This window comes from Apiospora marii (assembly GCF_038362585.1).
Source record: "Apiospora marii strain CBS 49790 chromosome Unknown utg000009l_segment0_segment0, whole genome shotgun sequence".
NCBI classification, from domain to species: Eukaryota; Fungi; Ascomycota; class Sordariomycetes; order Amphisphaeriales; family Apiosporaceae; genus Apiospora; species Apiospora marii.
Genome location: NW_027117381.1, coordinates 1,079,371 through 1,097,679, shown reverse-complemented (window position 1 = coordinate 1,097,679; position 18,309 = coordinate 1,079,371). Strand labels below are relative to the sequence as shown.

The 18,309-nt window shown below is 52.9% G+C and overlaps 7 protein-coding genes across 7 annotated transcripts; 5 read left to right on the top strand and 2 right to left on the bottom strand.

Moving 5' to 3' along the window:
* Positions 1-1,655: 1,655 nt before the first annotated feature.
* On the top strand, positions 1,656-3,204 carry PG985_011855 (uncharacterized protein; the record flags this gene model as incomplete). The annotated part of the gene is made up of 3 exons (XM_066831622.1): positions 1,656-2,223; positions 2,285-2,651; positions 2,721-3,204. The coding sequence occupies 3 exons, from the start codon at positions 1,656-1,658 to the stop codon at positions 3,202-3,204; spliced, it is 1,419 nt and encodes a 472-aa protein (XP_066679672.1).
* Positions 3,205-3,638: 434 nt separating this feature from the next.
* PG985_011854 (delta-sterol reductase) lies at positions 3,639-5,200 on the top strand (the record flags this gene model as incomplete). Its single annotated transcript, XM_066831621.1, has 3 exons — positions 3,639-3,676; positions 3,730-4,037; positions 4,098-5,200. The coding sequence occupies 3 exons, from the start codon at positions 3,639-3,641 to the stop codon at positions 5,198-5,200; spliced, it is 1,449 nt and encodes a 482-aa protein (XP_066679671.1).
* A 206-nt stretch (positions 5,201-5,406) lies between these two features.
* Positions 5,407-7,386, bottom strand: PG985_011853 (thiamine diphosphate-binding protein; the record flags this gene model as incomplete). Its single annotated transcript, XM_066831620.1, has 5 exons — positions 5,407-5,693; positions 5,753-6,676; positions 6,764-7,226; positions 7,278-7,317; positions 7,367-7,386. The coding sequence occupies 5 exons, from the start codon at positions 7,384-7,386 to the stop codon at positions 5,407-5,409; spliced, it is 1,734 nt and encodes a 577-aa protein (XP_066679670.1).
* Positions 7,387-7,955: 569 nt separating this feature from the next.
* On the bottom strand, positions 7,956-9,965 carry PG985_011852 (uncharacterized protein; the record flags this gene model as incomplete). The annotated part of the gene is made up of 1 exon (XM_066831619.1): positions 7,956-9,965. The coding sequence occupies one exon, from the start codon at positions 9,963-9,965 to the stop codon at positions 7,956-7,958; it is 2,010 nt and encodes a 669-aa protein (XP_066679669.1).
* Positions 9,966-10,731: 766 nt separating this feature from the next.
* Positions 10,732-11,084, top strand: PG985_011851 (uncharacterized protein; the record flags this gene model as incomplete). The annotated part of the gene is made up of 3 exons (XM_066831618.1): positions 10,732-10,836; positions 10,932-10,985; positions 11,040-11,084. 3 exons carry the CDS (start codon positions 10,732-10,734, stop codon positions 11,082-11,084), a joined length of 204 nt encoding a protein of 67 aa, XP_066679668.1.
* Positions 11,085-12,090: 1,006 nt separating this feature from the next.
* PG985_011850 (uncharacterized protein) lies at positions 12,091-13,694 on the top strand (the record flags this gene model as incomplete). Its single annotated transcript, XM_066831617.1, has 3 exons — positions 12,091-13,158; positions 13,224-13,397; positions 13,464-13,694. 3 exons carry the CDS (start codon positions 12,091-12,093, stop codon positions 13,692-13,694), a joined length of 1,473 nt encoding a protein of 490 aa, XP_066679667.1.
* Positions 13,695-14,674: 980 nt separating this feature from the next.
* PG985_011849 (serine/threonine protein kinase) lies at positions 14,675-18,153 on the top strand (the record flags this gene model as incomplete). The annotated part of the gene is made up of 6 exons (XM_066831616.1): positions 14,675-15,289; positions 15,353-15,660; positions 15,716-15,882; positions 15,933-17,244; positions 17,357-17,532; positions 17,804-18,153. 6 exons carry the CDS (start codon positions 14,675-14,677, stop codon positions 18,151-18,153), a joined length of 2,928 nt encoding a protein of 975 aa, XP_066679666.1.
* Positions 18,154-18,309: the final 156 nt, after the last annotated feature.

Sequence of the window (18,309 nt, the reverse complement as noted above, 5' to 3'; positions counted from 1 at the left end):
GAATGTTTCGACCTGGAATATACAGGTATGTCTTCACGAGTTCGAAGACCAAGTCCTGTGTGTGGTCGGCAGTTGACAGGTCTGTTCGAGGGGTATCATAGGTCTCGTCCCTGATCAATTCTCTTGTTCGCAAATGACGGTATTCCGTACGGTACCCTATGCGCGCCTTCTTTGCTGTTGGGGGAGGTGGGGGCGGCAAGGGCGAGTCCGGCGGAACCGACGGGCTTGGATCCGGAGTCGTACCCAGCCCGCCTTCATGAAGAGGAGGTTCGCCGGTCGACATGACGGAAACGTCAACCTCGTGCGGGGTGGGTACAACAGGTGAAGGTGCGGGCTTATACTCTGCCATGAATATTGCACCTGATCGGATATACGGATGCCGAAGGATCAAAAGGTACGCTTTACTGGGTAAGGGCGCTTGTGAGTCTTTTATTTCTGCCGGGGAGCCTTGGTATGAATCGAAAAGAAGAAGGTGGATTGTACAGGCAAGTGATTAAATGGTTTCTGCTCGTCAGGCTCGCCGCAAAATGAGAGAAAAGAAAAGTGCCGCTGAAAATGAAACCCGCTTATGCCGAGACCAGACTGCATTAGCCATGTCAGCCGCATCTCTTATCGCTTCAAATTGATAGGACGGTCTTCCGATGAGGGGAACACCCGAACGCCTTTCGAACTTCTGATTTGTCTCGATGGAGTGGCAATATTACGTGAGGACCTTTAATGCATAGACTGGCTGCATTTTCGGTGAAGTATGAATGCAAAATGATGTGTGAAACTCAAGCCTCCTCTAGGCCGAGGTTTCCCTCTTTAATCGCTACGCTTCCTCGTCAGGTAGCATAGCTTGCTCATTCATACTTTATTTAATACTAGTGCCTACTGGAAGAGGCAGGCTGTGACATGATGTTGGACGGACTAGATGATGTTCGTGCTTCGCAACGGATCGTACGAAGTAAGCGCCAGCCGCCGTTTCCCCATTGCAATCTGCTTCCACCTTCGTATCCCCAGTAACGCTTTTTTTTTTTTTTTTTTTTTTTCACGGGTCACGTATCGCACAATTCTTTGGCTGTCCGTCGGCTCACCCTGTCACAGTGTACAGCTTTGACGTCGACGAGAGAGTCCCCGAAGAAAACCCCGCGCATATACTGACGCAGGTTCTGGTCCAAGATCGAGGCCTATACCATGACATAGACCCTTGGCGACGTTTCTTTGAGAGACGCGACGACACTGATGCCGATATGTAAACATTTCCATTGTCCAGCCTGAAATGAGACTAACATAGGTAGCGATCCGATTGAGAAGATTTTGCATGTCGAATCAACGAACCTAAGAAAGAAATGCGCTGTCTTCTATGGGGAGTGCTCAAAAGATGACCGGCTTGACCTGCGTTCGTCGGAACCCACGGTTGAGGGAGTAGTGGAAGTTGTCAGGCGAATACAAGATACCTGGCACAGACAGCGCGAGAATTCAAATCGCAGCAAAGCTATGCGCATGTTTCGCAGTTTGTGCCGGGGCATCAACTCACACAAGTCCCTCCTCAAGCTTCTACCGGAAGGCAACGAGTACATATCCGTCTTTACAGGGACGTTGAATGTGATCCTCAAGGTAGCGCACAGCGGCAGAACATGTTCAAACTTTTACAATAAGACATGCTAATCAAAATGCAGGCCAGTGCAAACTATGAGCGACTTATTGAGGGGCTATCTGAAGCTCTCTCTACCATCACAGATCACGTTGCAGAATGCCAAGTGGAGCTCGAACTGTACGATACGCCGGAGATGAGAGAGGCCATAGCAAACCTCTATGCCGAGATCTTTCTTCTCCTTTCAGACCTCGTAGACTACCTGACAAAGAAACGACTGAAAAGACTGCTGGGCTCTTTCAACGAGGATCTTTGTGGCAAGTATGAGGGAGAAATTGGCAACATCAACAAAAAGGCCAAGAAGATCCAACGCTTGGCCGAACAGGGCTCACGAGCCGAGCTTAGGGCGATGAGGCTCCAAATAGAGAACCTGCAGCAAGATATAATCGTTGGTCGGGAAGGCGAAGCCCGACGGCAAGCCGAGATCATTGCAGCAGCAAGTCGGATGGAGGCCGAGCAGGTCGAAATGATGAGGCGACGGGAGATCGCGACGCAGAAGAAGATATGGGAGCGGCTCGCGGGGAATATGAACCGGATGCTGGGGGACGAAGCGCTTCAAGCTGTGGTTGATATACGTGCAGCTAATCGTGAGTTCCAGCAACTAGTCTCCCCCAGAACACATCAATCCGCTTGCTAACAGAACTGCAGAAGCAGGGCTCCAGGGGAGTACCCTACCTATCGGGTATCTCACAAGCATGACCACTCTTTCCCAATCGGCAACGGTAGGTCCACCCAAGCTGGTAGTCATGGCGGATGACGTTCTGTTGCATTCGAAGCAGTTCGAAGACTTCTTCGACCGGGGACGTGTCCGCCTGCCTGGAAGAATGCAGATGCGTCCTGTGATGCAGACAGAGCAGATCATCCGCCGGCTATCAGACTGGGCCAAAGGGCCCCCCAGTATTCTCTGGCTGGAAGGCCCGGCATCACCGCCGAGGGACGAGCATAACCCTCTCTCCACAATAGCTGCCAGAGTCGTCGATTTGGCCGACCAGGGAAGCGTACCTGTCATTTCGTAGTAAGTCCATTGGGACCAATTACCTGCATCGGAGTATGGAGACTCTTGTGCTAACCTGATCTGCAACAGCTTCTGTCATCTTCCGAGGGGAGAGAAGCTACGTCAAGGCAACGCCAGTACGCGGGAACAAGCTAGTGTTGCTCTCATAACGGCTCTGACACGTCAAGCGATGGAGCTGCTGCTACCTCACTTCGAGACCAGCTTCAACCTGTCCGAGGTGCGGCTGAGTCTGGTCAACGGAACCCTGGATTCGCTGCCCGAGACTCTGCGACTGCTCGGTGACGTGCTCAAGATTCTCAACATGCAGCTGCTCTGTGTTGTTGACGGGCTTCACTGGCTAGACGATCGGAGCACTAATAACATTCTATTCGAGCTGGTGGAGACGCTCCGCAACAGTAGCACCAAGCTGCTTTTCACGACGACGGGACGATCGGCTTGTCTCCAACAGGGAGTGAGCAGGATGGAGAAATTGACAATCGAGTCTCTCAACGCGAGAGGTTCGGATGTAAGGTTGAGTGGACAGACTCTCGCCCTGCAGGATAAGGGTCCGTGAGACACAACTGGTGCATACGCCCAAACTGGAAATTGGCATGGGTCTGCTGCATGAATGAGTTGAGGCTGACTTTGGCTATCTTAGCATCTGTTCTAATCTATATTCCTTGTCGCAAAATCAGATGTTGACGTTTAGATTGCCCCTATTCCCAAGCACCAAGCTTGCCGCTAACCCCCACATTATGCGCCAAGTGGTCTGTGCAGACCTTAGCACCCAGCCCAGTCCAGCAAGTCCCCAATACGAATACGAGCAACGACGTCGGCCGGATATCTGAGTTCCGTATCGCACCATTTGCTAGTTGCTCCGGCCCAAAGACCAAACTTTTCCCGTGTTTTCTTTTTTATAAAAGATTTCGATGAAGCTTCCTTTCGTAACTCTAAGTACTTCAATCCAGCCACTTTCCGAACAGAGTTGAAACTTGACACAACCTTGCAATGGCGCCGTTGAAGCCTAAGTACGAGTTTGGAGGCCCGTAAGTGAATGGAACACTCATGCCCCGCGACTATTTTTCTAACCTGTGCGAAGTTTGGGTGCCCCGGTCATATTCTTCAGTCTCCCAGTCCTCCTCAATGTTTTATATTTCACCTGCAACGACAAAACCGGCTGCCCGGCCCCCATCCTGCTAAGCCCCAGAGATTTTACCTGGGAGACGCTCAAGTCTCAGATCCCTTGGCCACAGGACGGTATATGGAGCTTCGCGAGCTGGAGGGTTACCAGCTGGCTTCTAGCTTATTACATGCTCAGTCTGGTCCTCCATGTCGTTCTTCCGGCGAATGAGATTTTGGGGACCAAGTTGAAGCAGTCAGATCGGCCGCTCAAATACCGGCTCAATTGTGCGTGGATCTAAACAGTTGTCGTGGCTCTGCTGATCGCATGCTAACAAACCCTTGCAGCTTTCTCTTCCACCGTCGTCCAGCTGGTCGCTTGTGCCATTGGTACTTACTACCAAGGCGCCGACTTCGTTGTCTGGACTTTCATTTCCGACAACTACCTGCAACTCCTTACTGCCAGCCTGATCCTTTCATACCTGATATCCCTATACGTCTACCTCGCCAGCTTCGGCATCGACCCCACCAAGCCCGACCCCAACCTACGCGAGTTAGCCGACGGCGGCCACACCGGCAATGCCATCTACGACTTCATCATCGGCCGCGAGCTGAATCCGCGAATAACGCTGCCTATATTCGGCGAAATCGATCTCAAGACCTGGTTGGAGATGCGGCCCGGCCTGACTGGCTGGATCCTCCTCGACCTCGCCTTCGTCGCAAAACAGTACCGCACCTACGGCTTCCTGAGCGACAGCATCCTCTTCACGGCGGCGGCCCAGACCTACTACGTCCTCGAGGGCCAGTACTTCGAGAGCGGCCTGCTGGGCATGATGGACATCACCCTGGACGGCCTCGGCTTCATGCTCGTTTTTGGCAACATCGCCTGGGTGCCGTTTCTCTACTCGACGCAGTGCCGCTACCTATCGGTCCACCCGGTGCACCTCGGCTCCACGGGGCTCGTCGCCGTCGCGGCCGTGTTCGCGCTGGGGCTGTACATCTTCCGCGCGACCAACTCACAGAGGAAACGCTTCCGCGCCGAGCCGGATCACCCGAGCGTGAAGGACTTGCCCTTCATTCAGACTAAGCGCGGGACCAGACTGCTGACTGGAGGCTGGTGGGGTATGTCGCGGCATATGAACTACTTGGGCGACTGGATCCAGGCTTGGCCCTTCAGCATACCGACGTTGCTGGCTGGCTACCTCATCCTCCCTGCTGGTATCGATCCGCCTGAATCTGGCACCATCACCATGTTAGATGGCCGGGTTGTGGTCCAGGGGCCTGCCAAGGGCTACGGCATGGTATTTACCTATCTATATGTCGTCTACTTTGCCACTCTTCTCATGCACAGAGAGCGTCGGGACAACCTTGCTTGTGCTGAGAAGTATGGCGAGGACTGGGAGAAGTATACCAAGACTGTGCGTTGGAGAATCCTACCTGGCGTATATTAACCATGGCACCTTGGATACCCACGTGGCCCATGGGGGTACTGCAAGTTCCTCAGTCCAACAGTGTAGAGTCTTGAACAACGTGGCATAGACTAGGCGCTGTACATGGAGAGTTGCTGGGGTAGATGGCCAGACATCCGGCGACGATAAGGCAGAAAAAGCTACCAGGAAGTAGAAACGAGAAGAAGAAGAGAGATAATGCGGAAATGCTACATCAAAACCTCAATCAGCATCCCCTTCTTTTCCTTGACAACCCGCACATTGGCCTGCTTAAGCGCCTCCCTGAACTCCGCAACCGTCTTCACCCTCACACCCTTCATCCACGTCTCTGTGTTCTCTGTGTTGCTTCCCCCACCGATAGATCCGGCGGCTGCCTCGGCCAATGCCGCGTAGTTGGGCGTAGGTCGGAATGAGATGTTGAGCTCGTCGTCGGTGGCTGAAGTGTTGAGCCCGTTCGGGTATACGAGCTGGGTGGAGTTTCTAGGGGCCTTCCAGCCTGGAAGGGGGTCATCATGTCAGTACGAATGACGAAATCTGGCGATTGAAGAAACTTACCTCCGTTGTTCAAGATGATTGTGAGGATGGGGATCTCGTATTTGCTAGCCACCCACAGCGCACTGGAGGGCGCGGCACACATGAAGCTCCCGTCGCCGACGATTTGGCAAACAAATGTTGGCTGGTGAGTCACCTGCTCTTGGACTTCTTGATCAGTCAGAGCCATCTTGACACCCAGCGCCGCGCCGTTGCTCCATCCAATGCCTGTACCGCCGCAGTTGATCCAGCTCCCAGGTCGACTGGGTTGAATCTGGTCAGAGATTACGTGGGATGCGGTAACAGCCTCCACCACGAAGGTGGTCGAATAGGGTAACGAGGACTTCAGGAGGTGTCCCACGTTATGGGCATCCAGCGCTTCTCGGTCCCTCAGCTTGGGACTGGCTGCGATTTGGGCCAGACGCGCCTTGTGGGCCTCTGCTTGGGCGACTCCGCGGTCTATATACTTGGGACTTTTGAGTGCCGCGATCAAGCAGCTGTCGCTCTCGATGTGGGCAACGATTTGCTTGAGCGCCGTATAGCTGTCCGCCGTCCAACGCCCGTCGGCAGGGAAGAAGGATACCGGGATCGACTCGTTCAGAGGATCGCAGTCAACATGGTATATCTTGGCCGTCTTTGGCGGCGGGTTCCGCGACGGGATCCAGGGCACGTCGCAGTCCAGCAGGAACACCACATCCGCGTCTTTCGTGCAGTCGTCGGAGCTGAGTCGGAAGCCTTCCGACGACGGGTGGGAAAAAGGAAAACACATGTCGCTCCCGCCGGTATCGTGGACATGGATCCCGGGAATCAGATTCGCAAGCACAACGAGAAGGTCCGGAGTTCGGCGGTCGCGGCCGGAATAGCCCGTGATGATCAGGGGACGCTTCGCCTGCACGAGAGCCGAAGCGATGTCGCGGATAGCCTCAGGTGGAAGCGCGCTGGGCCCGACTGGCCCTCATTGGCTTTGGTTCAACGGCTCCTGCGGCGGAATCTCCTGGGCTAGAACCTCTCGTGCGGCGGCAACATATACCGGACCCCGCGGCGCGCTGTTCGCGAACTGCAGTGCCCGCCCCACCGTCTGCTTGATGTTCAGCCCCGTACGGACCTCACCAGTATACCGACAATACTGCCGCACAATCGCCTTCTGATCCGGGGCCTCTTGGAGCCAATGCATGTACTCCGTCCTCGATCCTGGCAGCTCGCCGGACTCGGTGTACGGGCAGAGGCCGGCAAAGATGAAGACCGGGACACGTCCGACGCTGGCGTTGTGGATGCCCTGGCCCAGAGCCTGTGTGCCCACGTCGACATGAACCAGGACGGCTTGGGGCCGGCCGGATACGCGGGCGTAGCCGTCGGCCATGGAGATGGCGGTGATCTCCGAGGGGCAGGTGATCATTCTAGGCCAAGAATTGGGCCGCTCTCGCTTGCCTTTGCTGATGGCTTCTATGAGCGAGGGATGGTCTGAGCCGACGTTGACGAAACAGGCCGTGATGCCGGCCTTTTCCAGTTAGTGACTATGAATTTCTCATCGGTACGGTCTAGTACGCACTTCCCAAAGCGCTTCGAACAGAGCAAAGGCTGTCGTGTAACTGCCCAATGGTCAATTGAATCCACAACCGGCTGATAATCAGTGCTTACGGTCCCTGAGTTGCTTCCATAGTCATGGAATCGCCTCCAAGACCAGGCGATCGTCGATTTGTCGAGAACTTGGAGGTGGTGGTAACAGGAAGCAACGTTGCCATAAGCCGTGTCGACGAGCGAGACAAGGGGGTTGATCCATAGAAGCTTTTGCGCGCCGTGTAAGGTCTTGTCGCCGAGCTGCTGCGAAGCACTCGAGACAACAGGCTGACAAGAGACATGGCTGTACTTGAACGGAAAGGCGATTGAATGCTGCTTGTAGTGAATATATATCGGATTGGCCCAGTTACTGGTCATCACGAGCAAAGGGGACTACCGGACATGCATCCAACCCCTTGCACAAAAGTTAGGCAGGGATTTGGATGTTGGTGGTGTTGGCTGACAACGCTAAGATACCCCGCTTGTCCCCAGAAAATATACCTGCAGGCTTCGCATGTCAGGCCTGCGCCTGAAAGGAGCTGTGCCGTATCTAGGTAGCTAGCCCCCTAAAGCATGGTACCAATCGGTGGAACTCTTGTGATAGCCAGGCCTTGCCGTCGAATGCTCAGTCATGAGCCTCGTGAACATTCCGAAATAATGAAGTCTGCATTCAAAATATATCAAACAAAGTTTCCGTTGGCTTAGTCTCGAGAAATTCGCCGTACATGATCCCATCCACATACGCATCTCCGACAAACGTGTAACCACCATCTGTATGGTCTCTAGGCCGTAATATGATGGGCAAGTCGAGGCCCCACTGTAGCGTCACGATGTCGCCGGGCTTGACGGCGACATGGCCCAGCCCGAACATGCATTTTGCCGTCTTGAAAAGAGTCCTCCCGTAGGCAACAGATCCTATCGTCTCCGGCCAATTCTCCATAGCGAACGAGAGTTGTTCCTCCAGGGTGTTTATATGCTCTGGAGTCACGCAAAGGTCATAAAGCTCCTTGCGAATGAACTCGGCTTCCGCGGGGGTAAGTCTATCGACATCGATGGACTCTTGACGCATGACTCTTCGGACCAGTCGCAGAGAGTCTTCGCTCGGGGGAGTCGGCTCGTATTTGTTGGGTCGGTTTGCACCGTCGCGCGTGTCCATCATCAGGGTGCGCCAAACGTAGTCCTCGGCTGGTCCTGAAGCGGGACCCAGCCCAGCAAAGTGATGGACTGCTTCAATCCAACGCTGTGAGTCCTGAATGCGGTGTGCCGTCCATTTGTCGGGTTGCGTCCATTGAGGTGGTGGCATGACTTTCGCGATAACGTCCACATAACAGCCGGGCCGCCGTAGACAGAGTGCGGTCTTGTCGTCGTTGGCCACGGGATTTGGCATCATACCAGCGGCGGCAGAGAAAGGTCCGTGGTGGTTAATAGGGTAGACAGTAACCCCGATATCCCCAATTGACATCCAGTCAGGAACCCAAGAAGGCAGATCATCATGTCTTTCTTTTTTTTCTCTGGGCACGCATAGGTCCAATCGAAAAGGCTGGCGGTGAAGGTCGCCGTCCCGGATAAGGGCTTTCGTGGCGGCAGTATGAATTTGTTGACAAGTTTTGCTATAATCAGCCTCGAGCCCAAGCTCCTTGCCATCTGAAATGACTCCGAGCAGCGCAAAGAAGATATCTCGAGGATCGGACGCGGAATAGAAAGGCCGCTCTGGAGCAACACTAAGCTGGCAAACGAGATCCGCCAGCCGTATCGGCTCTTCAGCAAAGTGTCGACGGCGTGCCTCCAAAGACATTGTTGCATAGAAGTTATCGGGGAGAGCCCAAGCGAAATCAGCATATTCAAGGGCCAAATTGCGGAACCGGGACTTGATGCCGTATTCCACGGCCATTAGTGTGGCCTGGAAGTCATCCAGTGAGACGCCCCGCTCACCGCAGATGATGATAGCGCGTCTTGCCAGTGCCACCTCCTGAGTGATCCAAATGCGGTGCCAATAGTCTTTCCGAACGATTTCCAGAATACCAGCACACACATCCTCGTCCGGAGGTGCTGACCGATACAGGCAACTCTCATGCAATAAATCGTACATGACGCGAGAAAGCTCAGAGTCCCCTTCATATTCCATATCGACGTCTTGAGATGGGGAGGGAGGCCGCGCGGCAATATAATCACGTATAAAGCGATCGCCAGCTGGTAGATCAAGCACCGTAGCTGCTAACACGCGAGGTCCAAGCCGAGAAATGAAATCGATGGCGCGGTCGGTGTCGGCGGACCCCGACCCTACCATCATGTAGACGAGGTCAGCCTGGCTGTAAATGGCGCCCATCTGAGAGACCTGCCAGCTCTTCTCGAAATCGTCGGCTTGGTTGATGCATATGGCGTCGATCCAGAGCCAGGGGACCATGTCGTGGCCGACGGAGCGGAGCAGTCTTTCCAACCCGGCATGCAGGTTCCGAGTAACCAAGAAGGGGGCCCCGTTGATCTCGACCTCCATCATCTCCTGACTCGTGTCGCGGCCCCATACGTACGAGAGGGCGGCGTATTGGATGGGTTCGTCGGACAGGGACTCGTGCCTTAGCTCGAGCACAAGCTTCGAGCTGACATTGTTAGCCGTAGGGCTGCAAATTCGCAATAGCCGAACTTCCTTGTTCTTGCGACTGAGGGGCTGATAGTTGTACATGTTAAAATGACCGGGAGCTTGCATATGCGTAGGCAGACTGCGGATGAGTTCGGGTTGCACAGGTCTATTTACTGGCAGACCCGACATTCCGGGCTCTGCTTACCCGCCGCTCCATAGCCCAAGGCGGATAACAATGGCAGAAACAATTACGGGTATAGCCCCTATAGATGACTAATAAGACCTCCGAATTATCCCCCGTCGTTATAAGTTTGGGGCATAAAGGAGCATATCAGCATCCTACCGTGGCCATCATTCACCAGGTTCCCTCTCTCTTTGCCAAGCTGCTGACGTGACTGCCTGGCAAGCCCCCTGGCCATGAACGGCCTTAGGATTGGGCGATGCGATAAAGCATCTCCACACACACATGGCCGCCTGATTGGGCTGCCTGGTGTATGACGGCTGCAGTGCAGCCGGCCACCTAAGCGAGCGCCCAAAAACACCGTACGAGCCGAGGTGAGGGGTTCTAATGTTGGAGTTGAGCCTCAATTTTCGGGGAGTTCTGCACCGCCCAACTCGCCCACTCTGTGTCTCTCCATGAGGGCAGCTGTTTTGGTACAGGGAGGCCTCTGCCCCTCACTTGTAGGTAGGTAGCGGCGCCTAGACATGCAAGCGACGGGCAGGATCGTAAGTAGATACCGGCTGAAACCCTGCAGACCTAAAATACCCAAGAAACCACCCAACCCGCCGCATCACTTACATCACTTAGAAACGGGACTGAACTCTATCGCAATTGAATACGACTAGTGGCCCTAGAGAAATAGTACCCATGGCCAAAACCCAGCATTGCTCAATCCAGAACTACAAGTACCGGGTAGATACGGTACAGCAACTTTTGCGCGACCATTATCAGGACAACGAGATTACGGTTGAGGTAAGCCATTTGGAGGGTTTTTGTGATGGAAGTAGGACACAAGTTTATATGATAGCTGAGTTCTTGATACTTACATCCTCTCTTACTCGATGTAGGTCTCAGGAAAGTACCTGGTGTTCTACTTGGAACCGGGACAGCAATACACCGCCGTAAGTCTGCCCTTTTCACTGGGCGCAGGTAACCCGGTCTTACAGCCTTCCTAGGACGTCGAGAAGAAGATCATAGCTACACGAAACCGCCGCGGGTAAGGTGATGTGCGCGATCCTTTAGGGCCAATACACTAGGTATGCCTCGGAGGCGGTTTGAGGGCTGAAAGATGCGCCGTGGTAGATCCGGTCTGTGCAAGGCACATTTTCCAGTCGCAATATTGACGATGGGCTCTTAGTGGTCCTGCTAGGCTGGCTGTGTTGTGGCTATGTTCCCGCGCGTGCGCGACGGATCGGGCGTAAGGGCTGACGGAGGCGCAGTACATACCATGCAGCCGGGTTGCTAGACCATTTTCCGCAGTTGAATTCACAATTCGTATGCTATCGAAGACTGGTTTCAGATCGGGCGCCGTGATCAAAGTACACTTGCAATTTTGTAACTGCTGAGTCAATCACACTGCCGCAACAGAGGAGCTGACGGTAGGCTTCTTGCACTCAGCTGGTCGCACCACCCCTCCTTTGCCCCCACGGGCGTAATCTGTTCTCCACCTCGTAGGCTAACCTTGCCGCCCATCGGAACTGTTGCTGGATATACAAGGAGGTCATTCCAAGTGTAGAGTGATGCGATTGAATTGCCGCAAAGGACACGGAAATGCAACAATGGCTTCAAACAACGACCAACTCTTCTTGGAAAGCTGTTCTCGCTATGTCGAATATCCGAAGAACCTCTTATCGAGGGTGTCCTCCAAGAGCAAAATCGAAGAATGGCATGCCAAACTGAACGACCCAGAAACTAGAGATGGGGTCTTCGACGGAAAAGAGGAGCCTTGCTTGAGGTTCCTGGACCGCAAAGATGGAGATGACAGTACGTATATCTGACATGTGCGTCGAAATCCGCTAATTATTTCAGATATGTGTGTTGAAAACGCCACAACTCTGAACGAAGTGAAGAGGCAACTGCATCGTACACAGGAGCCAGGTATCATAGATGATCCAAGGTTCCGATACGTGTGAGTATCCATACCCCAATGATTGAACGTAACACTGAAGACGGCATAGTTCGATCGAGGGATGGTCATCTCGTAACGCCTTGGACTGCTCGTTCGACATGTTCGCCTACCTCTGTTCCTACCATCAAGTACCAGAAACGGTACTTGAATACGTCCTCGCATTCGGCGTAACTGATGAGCCCAAGGATGTATGTCTGACGGGGTTTCAGGCCGAGGATACTCTCTCATTGCTTGACCGGCAGAAGATAGATGTGCCCTCTGCTAACAGGTCCGCCAACGCTATCAGACTATCATATCTTTTGCGCGTCGTTGAGCCATCGAACTCTAGCCCTTCCACGAGCTGGAATATCCGGCAGCTTGCTGTGTACCATTCTTTCGATGTCACGAATGGACGCGCGTTCTGGGTGACCATCAAACCAAATCAACATACCCGAGAGAACATTCATAAAGAATTTGTCGATGACACAGGCGCAAGTCTGGCTCGAGACACGCCGACTGGGTTCGCCAGTACTCTCACTATGCATCTGCAACTACTTGAAGCCAGCTGCGAGAACTGGCGGTGGCATTTGGACGAAGTCGAGAAGTCGCTACGAAGCATCATCAACAAAGCAAAGACAGCCAAGTTGGACACCGAACCGCATTTCGACACCATGCCAGAGGATATCAAGGAGAAGGTTCTGCACGCCAACAGCTTCAAGCCGGTCGAGAAACGCGAGTCCTTTTACCAGAAGACAAGAAGAAGCTTCTCAAATCGATGGAACGAGAAGAAGGACGAGAGCAACGAAAAGAAACCGACTTTCAGCTTCTTCAGCAAGCCCAAGGCGATCGAGGCGAAGCAGGCCGACGCCAGCGAACAAGAGCGGCTCAAGAAGTACCTGGTGCTGGATCTATTCTCCTTTAGCGATGTCCAGAAGCTGCAAGGATTAGCGGAGACGATCCAAGAGGGCCTGCTTGCGCTCGAGATGAACGCGAGCGTCCTCAAGGACATCAAAGAGTACTACCAGCACCTGTCGGGCTTTGAAGCCATGCCGGTGGAGATCCGGCGATTGGCTGCGGCCGAGTTTGCCTGTTTCGTTCGTAAAGTCGAGAGGTTGGAAGCAGATCTGGACCGCAAGCAGAAGCAATGGAGGGCGATGGAGAAGCTGGCTCAAGATGGAAAGACTCTCGTATGTACTCGCGCAGCACGGCTGACTACTGATTGATCGACGACTGACTCTGGTTGCGCACTTAGTATGATGGAATCCTGCAGTACCGCAATCTCCAAGTCAGCAGAATCTATGCGGAAAGCGCGCACTCCTCGTCGCGCAAAATGGAAAAGATTGCGGCCAAGACGGAGGAAGAGACGGCATCGATGCACATCATCACCATGGTGACTCTGGTGTTCTTGCCCGGGACCTTCTTCACCGTAAGGCTTCTGGCGCCACTGGCCAAAAGGCTTATGACGGGTCATCTAACAACTTTTGTGCCGCAGAGCTTCCTCCAGAGCGGCATCTTTCAGTGGAATGAACCGGTGGGCGAGAACGAGGCGACCTGGGAGTTCAAAAAGGACGCGTTTGGGCTTTTCGCCGCCATCACGTTCATCTCCATGTTCATCACGTTTGTCGTGTGGTTTTTCATGTTCCGGTACGCCAAGGGGCGGTCGCGGCGTCGGCTGGACGATTTGGAAGCGGGGCAGGTAGAGGGTGTCAGTCCGGAAAAATAGCGCGAATGTTTCGTCTTTTCCTTACGACTTTATGAATACTAGAAATCCTTGTCTTTGATGTGTTACTTGACGTTCGTCCCATGTTGGATTGCCATCGTTAAAATAGAGTTGATTAGCGTTTTACGAGACATCAGATCAGATCAGGGCGATCGTGCCTGAGCAAACCCGCCCGGCGCACTACGGGAGGGGTGACTTATGTAGGCGGGCAGTTAGTGGGACGCCCCCAGCATTCATGGGACAAGCGTTGAGCCCGTCGTATCGCTGCGATTTAGCTTCGTCTTGGCAATTGGCCCATCACAAGCTTGGGAATTTTTGCAGCTCGATTTAAGTACATGAGAATGATCGGATCAGGATCGAACGAAACATCAAATTGATTGATCTCCCTCTGGTTCGCGAACCAGTTCATGACTCAGCCCCAGCTCGTCACATAAGGCGCATAGGCAGCAGGCAGGCAGGCAGGCAGGCAGTGCCTTCCACCTCGCTGCACCCTAACTAAATCTTAGTGGTTTTTACAGGTGCTGGCTGCGGGGCAGTCCTTGCTGATTAGCTGACAGAGCAGCCAGCACCGTACCAGCAGGACGGTCGCGAATAGCGCATTGCAAGAGGATGCACAATGTCGACGGGACAATATGAGAGCGGCTGAGCAAGAGCTAGTCCTCCGTGTCAGCATTGGAGTGCTTGTGTCCGAATGCAGGTCAGACTGGCAGCAGTAGCGTGCTGTGCGTGTTGGGGGAACCGCCAAACGTATTTAATAATCCTCCTCGTCTGACGTGACATTACATCCAATACTTCAATCCGTCAATTCCTCCGGTCACAGTAATAGGTTCGCCCCAATTGCGAAACCCAGCTCCGAAGAATCATCATTGATCTACCAATTTTCTTGAAGAACTCAGTTGCTGGCCGCCCCCAAATATTGCGCCGTTGAAGCTGTGGCGCGTCAAACCAACAGCTTGCATTCATTGGAGATGACGTTCGCCAGGATGCTCGAGGATCCCCCCTCCAAATGGTTTGCCGGGGCTTCTTCCCCCACATCCCTCACGTCGTTTTCTTCAGCGACGGCGCACCAAATGAATTGGAACGCCGAGTTCTCGGAATTCATCAAGAACAAAACCGTCGATGGAGTCAACATTGAAGGCAAAAAGTCCCCGTATATCCCTTTTCACCATCTGGACACATACTGGGCGGAAGATGATTTGATGCAAGAGTCACTCAAACATGTCGGACCTAACCCCACCAACCCGAGCACGATTCGCGATGCATACGTTCGCATTTGGTCGACTCTGGTATCCATTGGAAGGCCCCAATTCATTGATTGGTTTATCAAGAACGACTACACAGACGAGCGTCTTCCAGACAAACTCATTCTTATAGCGGATGATTACCTTGTCAACGAAATGCTAGGCGACTTCGATCAGGCACGGTGGAAATTCATGCCGCTACTGTTTCACAAAGGCAACAAGATGCAGGGCAAATCACTGGATGACCGACATGTACTCCCAATCACCTTTGAAGATTGTCTTACACCCCCTGAAGATGGTGGCAAGACAATCATTTGGAAAGCCCGTATCCACGATCATGGCAGTGATTTCGAAGAGGTACATCAGCACCCACCCACCCCTTGAGGATAGCACACGGAAGCTAACCAAAGCGACCTTCAGAGAACGGTCGTTCTCAAGATATACGAACAGCATCCTCGGTATCTTGCAGCATTCAAGCGTGAGTGGAAGCTGCTGGCGAACTTGCCAAGTGAAGCCTCAGAAGTGATTGTCAACTACCTTGGGTCATTCAAACAGAACAGGAAGAGCGTCATCGTCCTAGAGTTCGCTCCAGGGGGGAATCTAGCCGCTTTTCTGAGGAATGCGAGAACCCCCGCAACTCAGGCAGAGTTTTACAGCTTTTGGACCAGTCTGGCCAGTCTTTTGATTGCGGTATACTACCTAAATAACCTACCGAACGGAGCTGGGTGGTGAGCGATCCCAAACTTGTCGCCGCAATCTGTGTGTCGCTTACATTAATATTAGTGCGCATCGCGACATCAAATTCGAAAACATTTTGGTATTTCCAGGCTCTACTGGCTCATCATACGACTTCACCTTGAAGTTGACAGATTTCGATACAATCAGTGATGTCCAGGAGGTATCATCCAGGAATGGTAGTCGGCAACTCGACGATGGGGGTAGAGTCTACTGTGCGTTTGTTCCAGTCTTGTTGATTGCTTGCTTGCTTACAACCACACAGGTGCCCCAGAAGCTTCAAGGCTTCACGAAAGGGAGCAGTACATCTTAGAACATATTCCCTTGAATTCCGATATCTGGTCGCTTGGTGCACTTTTCAGCGACATTATTGTATGGCTTGCTGAAGGATTTGCCGGGATTGATCGCTACGAAGAAATGAGAAAAGTCGAAACGAATGGCATCTCAGGCATACCAGGGAGTGGCTATGAGAACTGTTTCCACAATGGACTGGAACGCTTGAAATGTGTGGACAAAGCTCATGAGAGGTCGTTGGGGCTTCTTGCTAAGATCGACGACATCACCCCACGTATGAAGGAGTTGACCGAAAGCTTCATGCTGGTCCCTAGCTCCGACCGACCTGAGCCCAAAACCTTGCATCGCTATTTTACTCTCGACATTCAACGGCAACTACGCCAGGCCGCCGCGCAGGACGGCCTGCGACCCGCTAATATTTCACGTCTGCGAGCTACCTCTTCTGATCCGCCGCGAGTCACGTCCAATTTACCGCGGCTTCAGACAACGAACCTGGATTCTGAACAAGATAGGCCACAGACAGCAGGAGCTGCAACCAATGGGAGCACGGCTATCCCTGGAAACATGCTGGCTGTCTCTTCAGCGGCTCATATCTCGAACAATCCCTCGCCGGTGACGACTGGGACCAGGAAAAGTGAAGACAGCATCTACCGGCTTCCCGAAATCACAGTGGAGGATGCAAATGCCTGGCTGGCGAGCAAAACGAGGTACCCTATCCAAGGCATGGAGGAGGTACTCCAGGATATCAAGGACCGTGATCAGCTTTTCGTGATCGATGACTCCAAGTCGATGGCGCAGTACAAAGCCCATTTGTACCCCACTATGAAGGCACTATTGGCATTCGCATGCCAGATCGACCCGGACCGTGTCGAAATAGTCTTCACTTCTGACCCGAAGAAGGTCATTAGGGACAGATTATTCCGCGGAGGACCAGAATATCTCGCCCGAAAGGTTTTGGATCATTTCGATAATGGGACATCGGGAAGCAGGCTTACCAACATGGAGTCCAAGTTGGGCGACATACTACTCCAACTTATCCCTGTCACTGGCATGAAGAAAACCAGCGTCTACGTCATGACCGACGCCGTCTGGCAACCATCCTCAGACCCAGGAGGTGGCGTCGAAATCACTCTGAGGAACCTCATAGGGCGCTTGAAGAACAATGGGCAAGATCGAGACTTCGTTACTTTACAGTTCATTCGTTTCGGTGATGATCCTGAGGGATTGAAACGGTTGAAGTACCTGGACGACGAGCTTGCTAAGGAGCCTGGGATGGATGGTTTGTATGTCCACACTGAGCCTCCTTTCTTCGGCCCGTTTTGTTCTAGTCGTCGATGCTTTCCTTCCGGTGAGTACTGCCTCTTTGTGACTCGTGCTGATATCTTTTCGATCTAGCGATATCGTCGATTACCGCGAGCGCAACGACAATGTGCCCCACATGCTGATGGGTGCATACAGCCGTCACTACGATGGACAGGATGGCCACGTCGACCCGAAACATAAAGGCTTGACTACACCCCAAGAAGTTCCGACTCTTGGACGGAGGATATCTCTGATTCTTGAGAGAAGAGGTGGGCTTAGGCTGATTTAACGGTTGTGGCCTGAGCTATCCCCGCCTACTGACGTTCTCATGGAAACATGTTTAATGTGTACACGATTATGAATGATACCCCTTACCGCACATACTGCTTTAGAGCCAGTAATATATCAATTTCAACTCTATAAACTACCAGATAATCAATCAAGTAGTATTTTCATCATCCCTGGATCAATGTCTTCTCTCGTTCTTCACATGGCGATTTTGAAGGTCTTGGGACAATTTGTGTAGACTTGTCGTAATAGTTTCGCCACAGCGGGCCAGAAACTCCCCATGGTCTCGATCTGACTCCGGGAATGAACGTGTTTCCAACAGAGGGTTCTTGAGTCAAGGGAGTGTCGCCTTCACCGCTGCTCGCACTATAGGAAAGCATTCATGCGGAGGTCCTCACTGCGTCTTGCGATGGTATCAATACACCCCGACCGGCATCCAGAAGATTAAGCACGGAACCGTCTCCTCTGGAAGTGGCATCGAGCAGTGCGGAAGAACGTCAAAATTCCTCGCAGCAGCCAAGGACGGGGGCGGTTATGCACAGGAATACCGCGACAACATCACATTCAACTCATATAGAGTCCAGAGTACAATCACCCACTGAGGTTGGACAAGAAGTTCATCGACGCAGGATGGCTTCCGTCCGTGGGTGGATGCGTAATAAACTTAATGGGATGGGGCTGCTAGATCGTAGAAGATGAGGGTAAAGGAGAACCTGGTAACGAGCAAATTATTTGGTTGTAGTTGAAGCGCAGTCTTA